Below are 17,029 nucleotides of genomic sequence, written 5' to 3' on the forward strand. Positions count from 1 at the left end.
GTATGCGTTCTTTGTCCAACGCAATGTGTGTTCCTGCGTATAATATTGTATAATACAATTAGCGGCCTCGTATAGTATTTAATTTAACATTTTTAGCAGTTGACGTGTAACTATATTTATTTAAAAAAAATATGATTTCACTACTTTATATTCAATTTCTTATTATATATACTGTAATAATTTACTATTTTTAAGCAGTTCTTTAATTTTGTCGATAGTCAAAGAGCCCCTCGATGGCAAGCATTCTTCAATCAGTCCTGCCATATAGACCCTCAATTGGTTCCTGTTATTTTGGCGAAATAAATGACATATGATGACCAGCAAAAATTAAATAAATATGTCTATCAGAATGTCTTCAACATTAGTTAATCTTTTATATTATTTTACGTATACATCTATGTTGTTCATGTACCGGTATTTAATTTCTCTGGGAAAAACGATAATATAACAACAAAATATTTTTCCTTTAATATTTTTCCTTGAATTTTGCAAAGAGAAACAACAAGTGAGATCATAATCAAGTAAAAAATGATCATACTAAAGGTTTCTTTGCCAAAGATCACTCATATTATTATTACTTTATCAGAATCAGTGCAGGCAGACCAATTATTGAACAGCCAGTGTCATTACTTTTAGCCTTGGCCGGCTTTACCGATTTCAATGATCCGTAAGTAGAGTACTGTATCTGGATTGTTATTCTTAGAAATTAAATTTGAGCGAGCCCACAAGTATTATATTATTAATTTGATTATTATTATTTATAAATATTAAAATATTATAAGTCAGCTGGCTGCAATAAATAGGCGCTAAACCGATATTGGGTGGTCTAACGTCTGTCTCTTATACACATCATTATATCCTAGAGCCGCCCCTGCTTTGAACAGGTCATTCCATTCATATGAAAAGCCTTTTGGTGGAGAATGTATGCCTTTTTAGCAAGGTTGGCCTATGTCGAAACTAAATCCGGCTACATAAAATTGATTAGAAGATTGAAAAAGTTATTATTGTTACTAATGAAGGATTAATAATAAAGATTACTATGTCCATTTTTATTGATTTAATCTACGTAAATTTACTTTAAGAGTTTATATTTCGCTAAAGAAATTTTTTAGATATTCATTTAAAAAATACATTATATGAAATAATGTAATCGTTAACGTTTCATAATATTTGATATTTTAATAAAGCAATAAGATTGAATTATGTTAAATACAGACACAATGTATACACAGACCTACTTGAGAGTCCAGTTAAAACATGTAAATATGTATCGAAATGATATACTTATTTATATATTTATATAGGCCTAAAAATTATGCGTAAATATGTATTTAGTTATTAAATTAAATTTAACGAAAAAACAGAAGCATAAGAAGAAAGAAGAGCAGGAAAGAAATTTGGAGCGGTTGAAAATATTTACCGAAAATAAATAATAATAATCATTTTGTCATTATTTTGTGAAAATTTGTTGGCACTAATCGTCAGAGGTCAAGTTACCGACAGCCTACATGTTTCATATATTCGACATCGAACACAATGTCGAATGAAACATGTAGGCTGCCGGTACCTTGACTTCTGACGATTAGTGCCAGCAAATTTTCACAAAAACTTGATGCAATAATGACAAAATTATTATTATTGTTTATTTTCGGTAAATATTTTCAGCCGCTCAAAATTTCTTTCCTTTTTTTCTTTCTTCCTTCCTATGTTTCTTCTGTTTTTTCGTTAAATTTAATTTAATATACTAAATTTACGCATAATGTTTATATAAATATATATAAGTATATCATTTCGAGTATTATTTACATATTTTAACTGAACTCTGGTACTATAAGCCTGTGTATGCATTGCGTGTCTGTATTTAACATTTAATCTTATTGCTTTATTCAAATATCAAATATTATTAAACTTTAACGATTACATTATTTCATATAATATATTTTTCAAATAAATATCTAAACAATTTTCATTAATGAAATATAAACTCTGAAAGTAAATTTACGTAGACTAGATCAATAAAAATGGACATAGTAGTAATTCATCTATTCATTAACAAGAATAACTTTTTAAATATTCTAATCAATTTTATATAGCCGGAGTTAGTTTCGAACTAGGCAAACCTTGCTAAAAAGGTACACTTTCTCCATCAAGAGGTTTTTTTTTTCTTATGAATGGAATGACCTGTTCGAAGCACTAACTCCTGTAGACCAAACCTAGTACCGTTAGGATTTTTAATCGTGCGGGAAATCCATTCACTATATCTTTGATTTTTTTTCTATATATAGAGGCCTGAAGAATGAGAAAGAATTACTGATCTTGATTACTTGATCTTTTCAAGAGGAAAAAACCTTGAATTTTGAAGAACTTAAAGGTCATTAAAAAAACTCTTCAGAAGTCGGGAAAGCTCATTTCCGGCCTAGGAATCATAAATTTACCATTTTGAACCACCCTCTTTCAAATCCTGGATCCGCCCCTGAGAGACAGTGCCTGGGCCCGAGATTTATCAATCCCAGCTTAGCAAATGTCTTAAGTCAAAAACAAATTTAGAAGTCCCTAAGCAAATATCTAAAGCTGATTTATCAAACCATCTTAGCAAGACCTTAGCTTAAAATCGTCTTAGATGGTTTATGCATACAATCGACTTTTTAATTTTAAGCAATTTTTAAGTTAAGGCAATAGTGATAAATTTGACTTAAGCAAAAAAATGGACTTAAGATGAACTTAAGCTGGTTTCTAGTTTGATAAATCTAGCCCTGGGTCACTAACAGTTGGATGGATGATTTTTTTTCTCATTTATCATCATAAATCTGGGATTTTAAAAGTATCAAGATGGATTCCTCATCATTACCTAACTCTCATTTGCTAGTGAAAGTATTTGAAGTTCGTGTGGAAAAATAATAAATAAAGTACAATATTTTAAAAGTTACTTTGGTGTTTCCGACTATTTTTTACTACTGTTTTATACATTAATTTGACTAAAGAGAAAACGTTATATTTACATACCAGAGTGGGGAACTGGAGAACATAGTCAAAGCAAACACATCATTAACTATATGTTCTCTTTTAATAAGAATTACATATATTGAATACCAATACATGGATGGATGATTGTTTATAATGAATAGTCGTCTTCTGTATAGTGAGGCCTATGTTTTTCTTATAAACTCCCAGCAGGCTTTTTCTTTTATCAACATTCAAAATACTATTGTGATTTAAAGTAAACTTTCAAAAACCCACAACACATAGCATATTTTCCAATAATGTTATTCTTATAAAGTCTTGCCTTTATATTTCATTGAAAAATGGATATAATAATTTGACTTTATGCACTCTTTTCCGAACACATGTCTTAAATTACTGTATATATATTCTGCCCTGACTCGGCGCAACTCATGCATCCACAACAGACGCTAGGGGGGTTTCCCCCCATACAGCGGATCGGGAGTCACGCTGACTCACGTGCATTGAGAATTATAGCAGTGGACTCTATTCTGTTACATACTCTTTGATGGAAAGAGTTGCGACATTGGGAATTTAGAAGCCATTTTTTGTCCAACGCGATACCGGTATGCGTTCTTTGTCCAACGCAATGTGTGTTCCTGCGTATAATATTGTATAATACAATTAGCGGCCTCGTATAGTATTTAATTTAACATTTTTAGCAGTTGAATTTCGTGTAACTATATTTATTTAAAAAAAAATATGATTTCACTACTTTATATTCAATTTCTTATTATATATACTGTAATAATTTACTATTTTTAAGCAGTTCTTTAATTCTTGTCGATAGTCAAAGAGCCCCTCGATGGCAAGCATTCTTCAATTAGTCCTGCCATATAGACCCTCAATTGGTTCCTGTTATTTTGGCGAAATAAATGATATATGACGACCAGCAAAAATTAAATAAATATGTCTATCAGAATGTCTTCAACATTAGTTAATCTTCTATATTATTTTACGTATACATCTATGTTGTTCATGTACCGGTATTTAATTTCTGTGGGAAAAACGATAATATAACAACAAAATATTTTTCCTTTAATATTTTTCCTAGAATTTTGCAAAGAGAAACAACAAGTGAGATCATAATCAAGTAAAAAATGATCATACTAAAGGTTTCTTTGCCAAAGATCACTCATATTATTATTACTTTATCAGAATCAGTGCAGGCAGACCAATTATTGAACAGCCAGTGTCATTACTTTTAGCCTTGGCCGGCTTTACCGATTTCAATGATCCGTAAGTAGAGTACTGTATCTGGATTGTTATTCTTAGAAATTGAATTTGAGCGAGCCCACAAGTATTATATTATTAATTTGATTATTATTATTTATAAATATTAAAATATTATAAGTCAGTTGGCTGCAATAAATAGGCGCTAAACCGATATTGTGTGGTCTAACGTAAAGAGCAAAACATAACTTTTTTGACAAAGGCAGGTTCTTTCAGTCATAGAATAGATCCTTTAACATTCCAATTATAATTTCTATGTAATTCGCATTTATTGATCAAGTGCGCGTGAACACGCGCAATATTCGAATTCTAAAGATAAAAGACTGGTTCTCACGAGAGCCCTAGTATCCGGATCGGGAACTAACCGTTAGCATCTGTGTGAGAACGCCCGATCGGTTAGCGCTAACCGTTAGCGGTATCCAGATACCGCTAACGGTTAGCAAGTGCAAACGGTTAGGAAGTTGAGCGCGTTTCTATCATCAACCAATCACACGCACGCGTTTATAATTTCCAGTTTCTTATTGGCCAGTGATTCGATCATTCGATTCGGTTAGCAGGATCCAGATCCTGCTAACCGTTAGCTTCCGTGCGTCCATACGAGAAAATCCCGATTCGGATACCAAAAATATGATGATCGAATCCCAACGGAAATAAGTTTTTCTATTTTGGGCTTTTCCTTTCATTAGGGTCATGTTTTTGTGCAATTTTTATCTTGTCTGTCTTTTGTCTATAGTTTGCATGTATTTTATGACTCTCATTACGAATGAATTCAATCAATCAATTAATCAATCAATTTTTAAGTAGCCTTGACAATTTTGCCCAAAAAATCAAAAGGAAAAAATTATTCTCTTTCTTTTTGGTCTATCGAGGCGAGGTTACGGAAGCCTCAGGCTGCCATGTCCGATTGGGCTTAATCAAACCCCTGCTCCCTGGTGGCGCCTTCCTGGTCAATTTCCTTTTTCTTCTATCACTGCATGCACATGATTTTTGCCATGCCATGACCAGGGCTGTTCATAATATTTTGTAAATGCATCAAAATCAATATTTCTAAACGTCTTGTTAGGCCAAAAAGATAGCAAGATGGGGAAATAGTTTTATGGTATGAAAAAGCTCTTACTGAATTATAAAACTTATCTGCTTATTGTATGTAATGTACCTCTACTATGAATTATTGTTCAGAAATGATTATTTAAAAAAAAAAGAAAATATGATTTATATTTCAATGTATGATTTATATTAAATAGAAAAGTACACTAACATTAAAGTTCATTTCATTTTATTCATATATCAATATGGCTGCAATGGTACATAGCTGAATTGCGTGACATTTACAGTACACACAAGTATGCTGGTATGCTTTTGTTTATTTACATTTGATTGTTGTACAGAATATGTACTTATATTGATATTTTTAATAACCTGTTGGATACAAACGAGTGACCAGACTCAGATTTCAACCCTCTCCCTTATGCTTGGAAGCATGATACCTCATGTCTGTGCCATTTGTCTTTATCCAGACAGCTTGAATTACAAATACAACACTGAACAATTTAAAAAAAAAAATCATTGATTGTTTTTTCTTTAATTCTAAATCATGTAGCATTGGCCTGATTGAAAGATATAATGGCCGAGCCGTTAAGGCAGGCGTGGCGCAACCTATAGTCATGATATCGGCACTGTTTTGAATGGCATGCTTGCCTATATTTCCGGAGGTAGACCAAGTCTTCTCGGACTATATACCATCGGTCCAGTGTACAGAATTGACTCATGTGCACTCTAAAGAACCCAGTAAATCTTTCGAGACGAGTAGGGGGTTACCCCGTTGTACTGGTCCATATAGCCTCTGTTGTGGACAGATGAGTGTAGCTGGTATCAGTTTACCTGCCAGCTCAGACACGATAAGACCCTCGGCGAGAAGAAAGTTACTGTACGAGCTACTGTAGTCCACGCTTTAAGCGCTCTGATCTGATCTGATCTGAAATACCGTACTCGCGCGAATAAGCGCACTTCTTGAATAAACGTGAAAATTGTCTTAAGCGCCCTGTTTGAATAAGTGCCTCCCTCAATTTTGAATAAGCGCCCCTCGATTCCTAAAAAATTCAATCATACAGTACAGTACATCACCAACTTAATTTTTGTGCATCAACTATTTCGCATCTATTTTAGCATTGTCGGTCGGTCCATCTGTCGGTCTATCAGTCTCCATTAAGTTTAACATGGTTTTCAGTTTTGATGCATCTTTAGAATCCCATTCTTGTTTTATTGCTACCCTTTTTTTAATTTAAAACTTCAGTATTTAATATCTAAAAAATTAAAGTACTGTATGACCATTTTCAGTCAACAAAAATAAACTGACTTCATTACTTTCGTATCTAAGCAAAAACCCTGCAATGATCCTGCTAGTCTGAATTGGTAGAGATGGCCAACACGCTTACCACCACCACCAACACCACCACTAATTTTATCTGCTGTTGTGTAAATACTCCCAACATTCTTGTCATGAGCCATGCTCTCTCGACGATTACCTTTCCTTCACCATAACCATTCGTTTATCTTCGATTTAAAAAAAAAGTTCCCCTTGAAATTTCCAATTTCCCATAAGCACCCCATCAATTTTCATCTATTTCCATAAGCGTCCCCTCAATTTCCACTCTGTTTGAATAAGCGCCCCTCAAAAAGAACCAAAAATATTTTAAGCGGCCCCGGACGCTTATTCGCGCGAGTATGGTAGGGCTCTACAAATGATATTAAGTATGTATGTGTATGTATGTATATTATTTCACTTAATCAATATTTAATAACGAATTGACAGTACTCACTGGAAATTGTTGAATTAATTACAGAAATGTCACTTGTAGCAATAAATGAAATTGACTTGAATTAAATGGCTTGGCCTATCTGTATGAACATAAAGCAGTCTTTCTGCTTACATGTTTTAAGTTCTGACCAATCAGTACATAATTAAGCAATCTTTCTGCTAACTGTTCTTGTTTTAGACCATTCTGTATATACTGTATACTGTCTTACTGCTGATTTTATATGATTCTTCTCATAGTTTTGGCCAATCTGTACGTAAATTTAGCAGTCTTTCTGCTGACTCTTCTTTTAATTTGTACACACCAACATCATGCAATGCAGACCGAGCCACATAATGCAAAACAATTTAAAATTAAAACGAAACAGTAGAGAAAATCCGATCAGAATGACAAAATAAACTAAGCATTCACTGGAAGGAATCCCAATACCTGCCTCATCAGTACAGCTAGGGTACAGACCCAAACGAAACGTTCAACCAGCTTAGGTAGGGCCCAGACTAGTCCCACGACCACTAATGATTACAGAACCAAACCAAGGCAATATATATACACAGCCCAGGTGTGAATGCAAATAGTGGAATACAAGCTATGCGGCTCGGTTCCAGTAGATACAGAGAATATTTTGTCATTCTTAACGCGTCCTACGAAATTCTTACGAGACAGCACTAGTCCGTGAATTTGTGAACAAGATCAGAGATCTAAAGATGCAATCTCTACCGTGCATCAATCAAAGGTGTCCTTTCAAACTTATATTCTCTAAATTTTTGGGAAACAGCGCTCAATGCCACTGTAAAATCGTGGTAGAGCGAATATAATGTTGGTAGACAACAATACTTGTATAAATTTTCGATGTGCAATCGTCAGGTCTGAGTGGATGAGCTGTAGGAATGGTATATATACGTGGTGTGCAATTTACAGGTTGGAGAAAGTTGTTTCGTTAGGAGCAGGTATATTATAAGTGTTGGGTGTGAGAATTGTAGAAAGTGGGCATGGAAATTAACAGTTCTTGAGCAAGTATTTGTTGCGGTGAAGACAGGCAGAGATCAACTCGGATCGTTTGTTCAATGTTTTCTTACGGTCGGATGCGATGATGTAATATTTTCTGTTAGCCATAGGTTGCAACGCTTAGTAATATTGTTGTATGGGGGTGCTCGTTGGCAGCAACATCCCCTTCACCATCAAGTGGAATATAATCCAACGAGCACCCTCATACAACAATATGACTACTGTATGCTTGCAACCTATGCCGAACAGAAAAGTATTACATCATCGTATCCAATCTTGTCCAGAAAACAGTATTATCTTGTCTTTTGCTTTATTTAGACTGCCATCAATTAATCAATCAAACAAACAATTTATAAAGCGCCTTATACATTTGCATCAATGCACCGAAACAGCTCAAAATTTTACCTTTAGACAATTGTATAAATAATAATACAGTAGTAATAATAATAGTAATAGTAATAATAATAGAAAAGCAAAACAAGAAAGATGATCAATCAATCAATCAACAATTTATAAATCACCTTATACAGTCGCATCAATGCACCGAAACAGCTCAAAATTTGACTTACCTTTAGACAATTGTATAATAATAATAAACAGAAAAGCAAAAGCAAGAAAGAGGATTCCATAAATATGAAGTACAGTATAGTGCCTTTATAATAAATTTTTCTAAATCAACATAATTTTATATAATAAAATTCTTTCATCAGTATGCTATTGCCACTTTTTTCATCAATTTGGTTCACTGATTTTTGTGACTAGAAGTGGGACAATTGTGGAGTGAGAGTTCAGTAGTAGAAAATCTTTGTGAAAACAATTGTAATCACAGCACACATTAGAACATTGTAGAAATGCAAAACTGTTGTTTGTATACTTACTCTTTGAAGTAGTTTTCAGGTCGTTGTGTATAAGCACCAAATAAAGGAAAGAGACTTCTCGTCATATCAAACTGTAACTGAGCAGCTCCACCCGCATTGAACTGATTGCAAAGAATCACCTGAAATGCAATAAAAAGCATCCTTACAATCCAATTTGCTTGTTTTTAAACAAGCAAATTTCCAAGACAATTCCAGGACATTCCAGGTTAAATTTTTCAAATTTCAAGGACATATTATATCGCTTAACAGCAAAATATCAGCGATTTTAAAACATGTATGCTGTACCAATTTCAAATGCATGTTAGTTGAGTGCATATTAAGTTTTATCTTATTCGGAGGCGATGGACCTGTCACTTTTTCTCACACTCGTGGGAAATTCTGTTTTTCTCACAAGTGTAAAAATTTGTTGGTTAGCAAAGGAATTCCCACGAGTATGGGGGAAGTACCTGTAAAGTAAGGCAGGGCTGATCGCCTAAAGTTGAACTATAGAGTAGAATTCTTTCCTCAGCAACACAAATGTGCGTGTACAACTAATGATCTTAAATCGCTTAAACCTGTCAGTGCTTTTTGTGGTACTGACACGCCAAAATAACTTTCTTTTGTGGCACCGCGAGATGGAGTACACGCCTATCCAGGGTGGTTGTTCAGCGAATGATAATTGTCTCAGCTGCAGCAAAGTTGACATAACATGGACATACAGTAAATAATATAGTCTTCTTCGATGGGCGTATGTCGCGGAGACTTTAATTTATTATATTTCATATATATTTGGGTGTTTATATATGTTTAAACTTGTATAAACTAATGATGTACTGTATTATTATTATTTTAATTAATGGTTATGCTCTATACTGTATTATTATTTATTATTATACATTGGGCTCTATTATTATTAGACCTTACTTGTTAGTTTTAACTCTGTATTTGGACATTTATAATGATGTAGGCCTATGTAAACTTTTATAATTTTCTATACAGCAGATTTTAACATACGGCAGGGTTCTCACCATCCATTTTCCAATGATTTTGTAAACTTTAGAAACGTAATTAACAAAACACCTCGCTCTAAAATCAAGAAATTTTAACTGTAATCGGCCTTTAAACATGAAACATTCATTAAAATAACTGTAGAAGTACACGTTCCCATGGTTACGGTAATTGTTCGGCGTGCGGTGACTGCCTTGTACTGGATAGGGCCAAATCATGCCCATTCGCGCAGAACAACTGTGCAAGTCTGGTGAGTGATAAATTAATTAAGTGAATTAATTGAATTATTAAATGTTTATTTACTGTTTATAACACACAACAGAAAGCAAATATATACACCATAGCAGATATCAACAGTTAATGATTATGATTATCAATATTTGAATTAAAATTACATGCAAACATAATTAATACACAAAATTAAGAAAGCACCGCCTTACTAAAATATAGGCGAACATTTATTAAATAATCATAAAGCAAAAAAAATGGTCAAAGATCAATCTTCGTAAGTTAAAATATACCATTGGCATTTAAGCACTGTACCCTTGACAAAGGTGTGTTTGCATAATGTTTAAATACTTTAGTGAACATTTGGTTTATTTTTATTAAACAAAAAGTGGTGGTAATTAAAGAAATGAAATAAAAATATTCTATTATCTTTGGATGTTAATTATTTTGAGAAAAATGTGGGTACGATGCATCTCACATACACACAGAGCCAAAATAAACAGATAGTCTTGGACTTGCACCGTGTGTGGACCCCAACCTTATGGTTTTCCATTTTATTATCACTACGTACTATTGTTCTAACTCTGTTTCAATCTGTTTTATTATTCTACAATTATCATTTCAAAATAACATGTCTTGATGAAAAGGGAGGCTTCTATACCTCCACTGGGATTATAGCCTCTCTACCCAACACTGATTCATTCATTTACATTATCATATTTTTGTTATCTATTTGCAGTATCTTTATATATTTAACAGTTGAAATGTACATAGATTACCATACTTTTTTACATACATTTGATATGTGTATGATATGCATGTTTGTATGTGTAGATATATATGTGTAGATAACAAATTGTGCAAACAATTATTCTGCGATGGTTGAAATAAAGGTGGGATGCACCCACGAAAGACAAGAAAAAAAAAATATAGGCAAACAACTCCATTCACTGAATTGCACAAGTTTGTCTGAACCAGCCAGTAGGCCATTTTCAGCATTTGACATTCTTTCTGTCTTCGATAACATTCCTGAATTGGGGGTGTACGAAGACTTGACCTGCTTCTTCCAAGCGTATCGTGGGAACCTACTTGTTGAACCATTTCTCATTTAATTTACTGTTACTAGGAAAGTTGCAGTATTGGATAAATGGTAAATGATCAAATTTCAAGGACATTCAGGGATAATCATAAATTTCCAGTACTGAAAAATGCTCATTTGTTTTTCCAGGACATTCAAGAAAATTTAAAGATGTGCACAAACTCTGTTTCATTTAAGTGATTGCAGACAATCACATGATATGCAATAAAAATAAATCCTTTACAATCTTGACAAACCAAACTAAATTTATTGAGGGTCCCCTAATAACAATGATGACTTAAGGGACCTTCTATAAACATAACATCACACCCACACAGCTTTAGATTCTAATGTAGCCTAATTCGCAAAAAGAATTCACACTTAGTCAGCAGTTTATCAAGGTTAGTACTCACAAGATAAACACAAATCCTGGCCTTGTTTTGTTTTATTATATTACCTCTTCATATAGAAACGTATTAACTCCTTCTGCCATCAAACGCCAACTTCTTTTGAAGAGTGGTTGACATAACTGTTCTTGAAGGAAGTAGAGGTTGTCCTTTATAAAAAGGAGCATCTCGCAGGCAGAACATGTTACTGACTGACCCGCTAAATCTTTGGTTGAAGGAAGTGAAAACCATCTGAAAACATAGTATATACACCAAGCAACACATTATTTATTGCTTCTTATTAATATCGCAATTATGAGATGTTCACCTGGGTTAAATAAGAAATAAATAAAAGAATTATTTTGAAAACAAACTAGAGCATTATTGCATTTTCAAAAATATACAGTACTGATGTATCCATGTCATAAACAAATACATAAAACTTTAGAATACTATTGTAAGCATAAGACAAAACTGCTTACTTTTCCTTCAAGTATAGTTTAGCTTTTGAGTTGAGCTGGTTCAAGATGCATGAGTTGACCTTTGTACACATATCTTGTTGCATGTGTTTGTACAATTCTAAAATATCATCAAAGACAGTTCTTTGCATGGCATCTAAATTCTCGCCTTCAAGACCTTTTGATAAAAGATTGATGTTGATATTGGCACCAGTGCTTTCTAACGCTTCATTGAAGGCAGCCATGTTCTCATCTTCATTATGATGATATTGTAACTCTAGAAAAAACTAAAAACAAAAACAAACCCATTTGTTAATGGTATACAATTCAAGTTTATTACAAGGGGAAAAAATAAGTTCTATGACCATGACCCAAAAGTTAATCATCTCCTTCTTATTAATATAGTCTTATAGTATTTTTTTATGCTCGAGAATTAAGTTCAAAAGGAAACTTAGGCATTTATCGGTTTATCCAGGTAAGTATTCACAAAATATTCACTCCTTAGTTTTGGTGTAATCTTCCTGACAGACAGACAGACAGAGGGGGTAATTCATAACCCTCCTTGGCAGAGGTAATAATAATTGGTGGAGGCAGCTACTCAGAAAAGTCTCAAGAAGCCCGCACCCTTCCCACACGCAACTATGATTACACTATTCATTAATAAGTGATAAATATAATAATAAAATAGAAAAGTATACATATATTTATGAGGAACTGCATATATGAGGAACTGCATAGATTTATTCTTTCAGTGAGCACACAATAGACATGGACAAGATGTTTATACAATAATTTTGTTTATGAACTATTAACACTAATTTAGTAATCACATCTGCTAATTTACATAATTGATTCATAATCAGTGGATTTTAAAGTTACCAATTGATCTGACCATTCTTCCAGTACTCTTATAACATAATTCACCGAGTTGATTATTGCACAGTAGACAGTGCTGAGTGGATTGCGGGCCTCCTGTTTAGCAACTTGAAGTAATCGTACACGAAAGTCATCCAACAGGTCAAGTTGAAGACCAAGAAACTGGAGTTGATTGCTAGGATAGGGGATGGTCTTGTACCGGTCTGCAAGTAAATACAAGAAACTGGAGTTGATTACTGGAATAAAGAATGGTCTTGTAATGGTCTGCAAGTAAACAAGAAACTGGAGTTGATACTGCAATAAAGAATGGTCTTGTAATGGTCTACAAGTAAACAAGAAACTGGCATTTATTACTGGAATAAAGAATGGTCTTGTAATGGTCTGCAAGTAAACAAGAAACCGAGTTCATTGCTGGGATAAAGAATGGTCTAGTAACAGTCGGCATGTAAATAAGAAACTGAAGTTGATTGCTAAGATAGGGAATAGTCCTGTACCAGTCTCCAAGTAAACAAAAAACTGAAGTCCATTGCTGGAGCAGGGAAAATTATTGAACTGATTTAATTTAGATGGTAATGTCTATACAGTCATTACATAAATGGAAGTTGAAATGAAAACTTGGCCACATCAAACGAAACTGTCACCTCAGAGAGAAATTTTAAGGGATATACTTGTGAATATTGCAAAAGAGGATTTTGTAACCTATAAAACAATCGCCAACCCATTATGGACATGCCAAAGATGCCTTCTACTCTACACGCACTTCCATTTTATTGTGATGAAAAACATATTGAAGACAATTATAAATTATCGCAATGTAAATTGAACAAACAAATTGCTAATGGTAGAGACTACTAAGTATTTCAAAGCAAGGGTTTTTCACATAAATGCGCGATCATTAGTTAATAAAATTACTAAACATCGCAAGAAAAACACACGCAGCTGTGATCGCGGTCAGTGAAACATGGTTTGATTTGTCAATAACTGATAATGAGATTAATATTCCTGGATATTCTGTTGTTAGACAAGACAAGAACAGAAAGGGTGGAGGAGTCTGCCTATACGTGATGTCCAATCTTGTCTACACACATAGACAAGACCTACTACACAACGACTTTGAAGCATTGTGGATTGAAATTGCTTTACCTAGAAACAAACCTTTAATTATTGGTGTCTGTTATCGTCCCCCATCACATGCCTGTGGAAATTTTACCAACAAGTTGGAAAAGGTGCTAAATAAATGACCTTATCATCTGAAATTTATGTTTTAGGAGACACAAATATGTGCAGTCTTCGAAGAGATCCATCTTATCGCAATTATGAAAAAATGCTTCATGGAAATGGCTACAAACAAATCATTCACAAACCAACAAGGGTCACGGAAAATACATCTACCTCACTTGATCATATTTTTAGTACCTCAGCAGACATACTATGTCAATATGGAGTAATCACATGTGGAATGAGTGACCACTCAATGGTTTTCTGTACGAAAAAAAAAGATCTCATCATACTGCAAATGAACACAAGCAAATCAGAGTCAGAACCCTCAAAAGTTACAATAAAGAACTTTTTGAATTCACTTTACGCCAATGTGATTGGTCGTCAGTATACCAAACCAATGACGTAAATGAATCATGGTCAAATTTTGCTAAAAATTTTAAAGCCGCTATTGACTATGTAGCTCCGCCAAAAGACGCCCGCGTGAAACCAAAAAGTCAACCGTGGATTATTGTTGGCTTTTGAAGAACAAGATGTTAAATAAATCAAAGGAAGTATAAAAACAACACTGATTATCGAAACAGTTTCTGTGAACTTCAAAAGTTAACAATGACTGTAAGAGTGCAAAACAAAATTATATTAAAGAAAAAATTTTAAAAAATAACAATAATCCAAAGAAACTCTGGGAATGTATTGAAAACCTTGGGTATAAAACTAAAAACAATAATGAACATAAAATTGCTATAAATATTAATGGGAATTTGTGTCATGATAATATTACTGTTGCAAATGCTTTTAATGAATACTTTACAAATAATACATCAAGGTTAGTTAGTCAATTACCTCAGAGAAAAAATGTATTTCATGTTGGTTCACAACATTTTAAGGAATTTTACAGAAATTCATTTTAAATTAATTTTACATTGCTTCAGATTTTTAATATAAGTAAGAGTACTGGACTTGAAATTTACCCATTAGATTTTTAAAGGATGCTGTTGAAGTTATAAAAGGGCCACTTACACATAGTAAATCTTTCTATAAAATTAGAAATTGTTCCGGACGAGATGAAAACCACTCGGGTCAAACCACTTTACAAAAAGGGGAGTAAATTAGAAGCAGAAAATTACAGACCTATCAGTATTCTTTCAGTAATTTCAAAGATATTAGAAAGAGCAGTGTTTTTATTATTCAGGCTATGATCTCAAGCAGGTGAAAACTGTCTTAACCAGAAACATTAAAAATTGCAACGAATGGCTTGTTGATAACAATCTTTCCCTACATATGGGAAAGACTGAATTAATTATTTTCGGTTCGAAAAAAAATGTTAAAGATCTTGGAATTTCATGTTTAGGTCAAGATATACATGCTAAGCAATCTGTCACATATCTGGGAGTTGAAATTGACTGTTATTTAAACTGTAAACAACAAAGTATTGGTCAAAAACCTTCTTAAAAAAGTTAATGCAATTTTAAAGTTTATGTATCGTCAAGCAAAAACTCTTGACAAAAACACTAAAAAAAATTATCTGTTCATCATTAGTTTTTAGCATTACTGAATATTGCATTTCTTCTTGGTATAATGGTTTAACGAGTTTAAATTGTACTAAACTCCAAAGAGCGCAAAATAAGGTTATTAGATTTATTTTAAACAAGGATCCCTATTATCATATTATAAAATCAGATTTTGAATCGCTCCAACTTAATCACACTTTTAACATTTTTAATGATCTATGCCCAAATTATTTAAAAGAAAATTTTCCTCTAGTTAATCATGTTTACAACACAAGAAGGAGGCAAAAAAAGTTTATTGTTAATAAAAATAATGGTGATGTTTCTAAGACATTTTATTATAATTCAATAAAACACTGGAATAAGCTGCCAAATGAAATAAAATCAATCACTTCTAAAAGTTATTTTAAAATTAAAGTTAAGCGATTTCTTATGGAGACGATGACTATTTTATAAAATGTATAACTTTTAAAGCTTTTATTACCAAATTTTTATTTTTGACGTTTTGATATAGGCCTAAACTGTTGCCACTGTTAATTTTGCCATCGATTCCTGTTTTCTTTGATTCGTACTTGCCTTTTAAATTTTTTTGAATTTTTATTGATTGTTCCATTTTAAATGCTTTTATGAAAATATTTAATGCTGATTTTTGATATTTTTCTTCCTGTCTTTATGTTTGTTGTGGACCCCATCGGAAACAAACTTTATAGTTTAATGGGTTATCCTGACTTTTCTCTTTTTGTATTTGTATATTTTGTGTTTTTATTTGGTTTTAAAATGACTTGTTTTTTCTATGTATTTTATATATTGTATATAGAGAGAAATCAAATAAATTCAATTCAATCCAATCTTTTACTAAATACAACAGCAGCAAGATTCAAGCCTAAAGTCTAGAGGCAGTGTGAAGTTGGCCCTCATCCAAAAAAACAACAAATCACGCACCACTAATGTAAGTGAAAGGTTAAACATGTGCTTTACTTCTTGCTCGTCAATTCTTAAACTTGCTTTCGACTTCTTCTGATGTCTATGTGGTAATAAATTTAAATTTAATTATTGTTTTTATTTTTTAATGAATTATTATTAACATGGTAGACCTATATGCAAGTTTGCTATGTCAAAAATGGAACCTACTACTAGTTTGGCTATGTGGTTATTGGGTCAGGATTGAGCTCATCTTTTAGATTGGCAAATTATTTGTGGCACCGTGTGTCGGTCTATTGTCATGGTAACCAATCTAAGCAATCAGTTATTCTTTAGTTCTGGTATTTTACAAGTTGCTGGTAGCAGAGTAATTATTGTTTGTAATGATTATTTCTATTTAAGGATAGTTTTACCTATCAGGAGATATTAATATCCTG

At 32.9% G+C, this 17,029-nt stretch overlaps 1 protein-coding gene across 1 annotated transcript in view; it reads right to left on the reverse strand.

The window, feature by feature from the left end:
* Nucleotides 1-8,832: 8,832 nt before the first annotated feature.
* LOC117119556 (RAD50-interacting protein 1-like) overlaps nucleotides 8,833-17,029 on the reverse strand; it is a 14,422-nt gene continuing 6,225 nt past the window's right edge. The window contains exons 8-11 of the mRNA XM_033264380.1: nucleotides 12,949-13,148; nucleotides 12,094-12,356; nucleotides 11,683-11,863; nucleotides 8,833-9,051 (exon numbers count right to left, since the gene is read on the reverse strand). Coding sequence (XP_033120271.1) covers nucleotides 8,929-9,051; nucleotides 11,683-11,863; nucleotides 12,094-12,356; nucleotides 12,949-13,148 — 767 coding nt within the window. The 3' untranslated portion in view covers nucleotides 8,833-8,928. The remainder of the gene's footprint in view (nucleotides 9,052-11,682; nucleotides 11,864-12,093; nucleotides 12,357-12,948; nucleotides 13,149-17,029) is intronic.

The sequence above is a fragment of the Anneissia japonica genome, unplaced genomic scaffold (assembly GCF_011630105.1).
Source record: "Anneissia japonica isolate Jap-2015-1 unplaced genomic scaffold, ASM1163010v1 scaffold7447_len134812_cov206, whole genome shotgun sequence".
NCBI classification, from domain to species: domain Eukaryota; kingdom Metazoa; phylum Echinodermata; class Crinoidea; order Comatulida; family Comatulidae; genus Anneissia; species Anneissia japonica.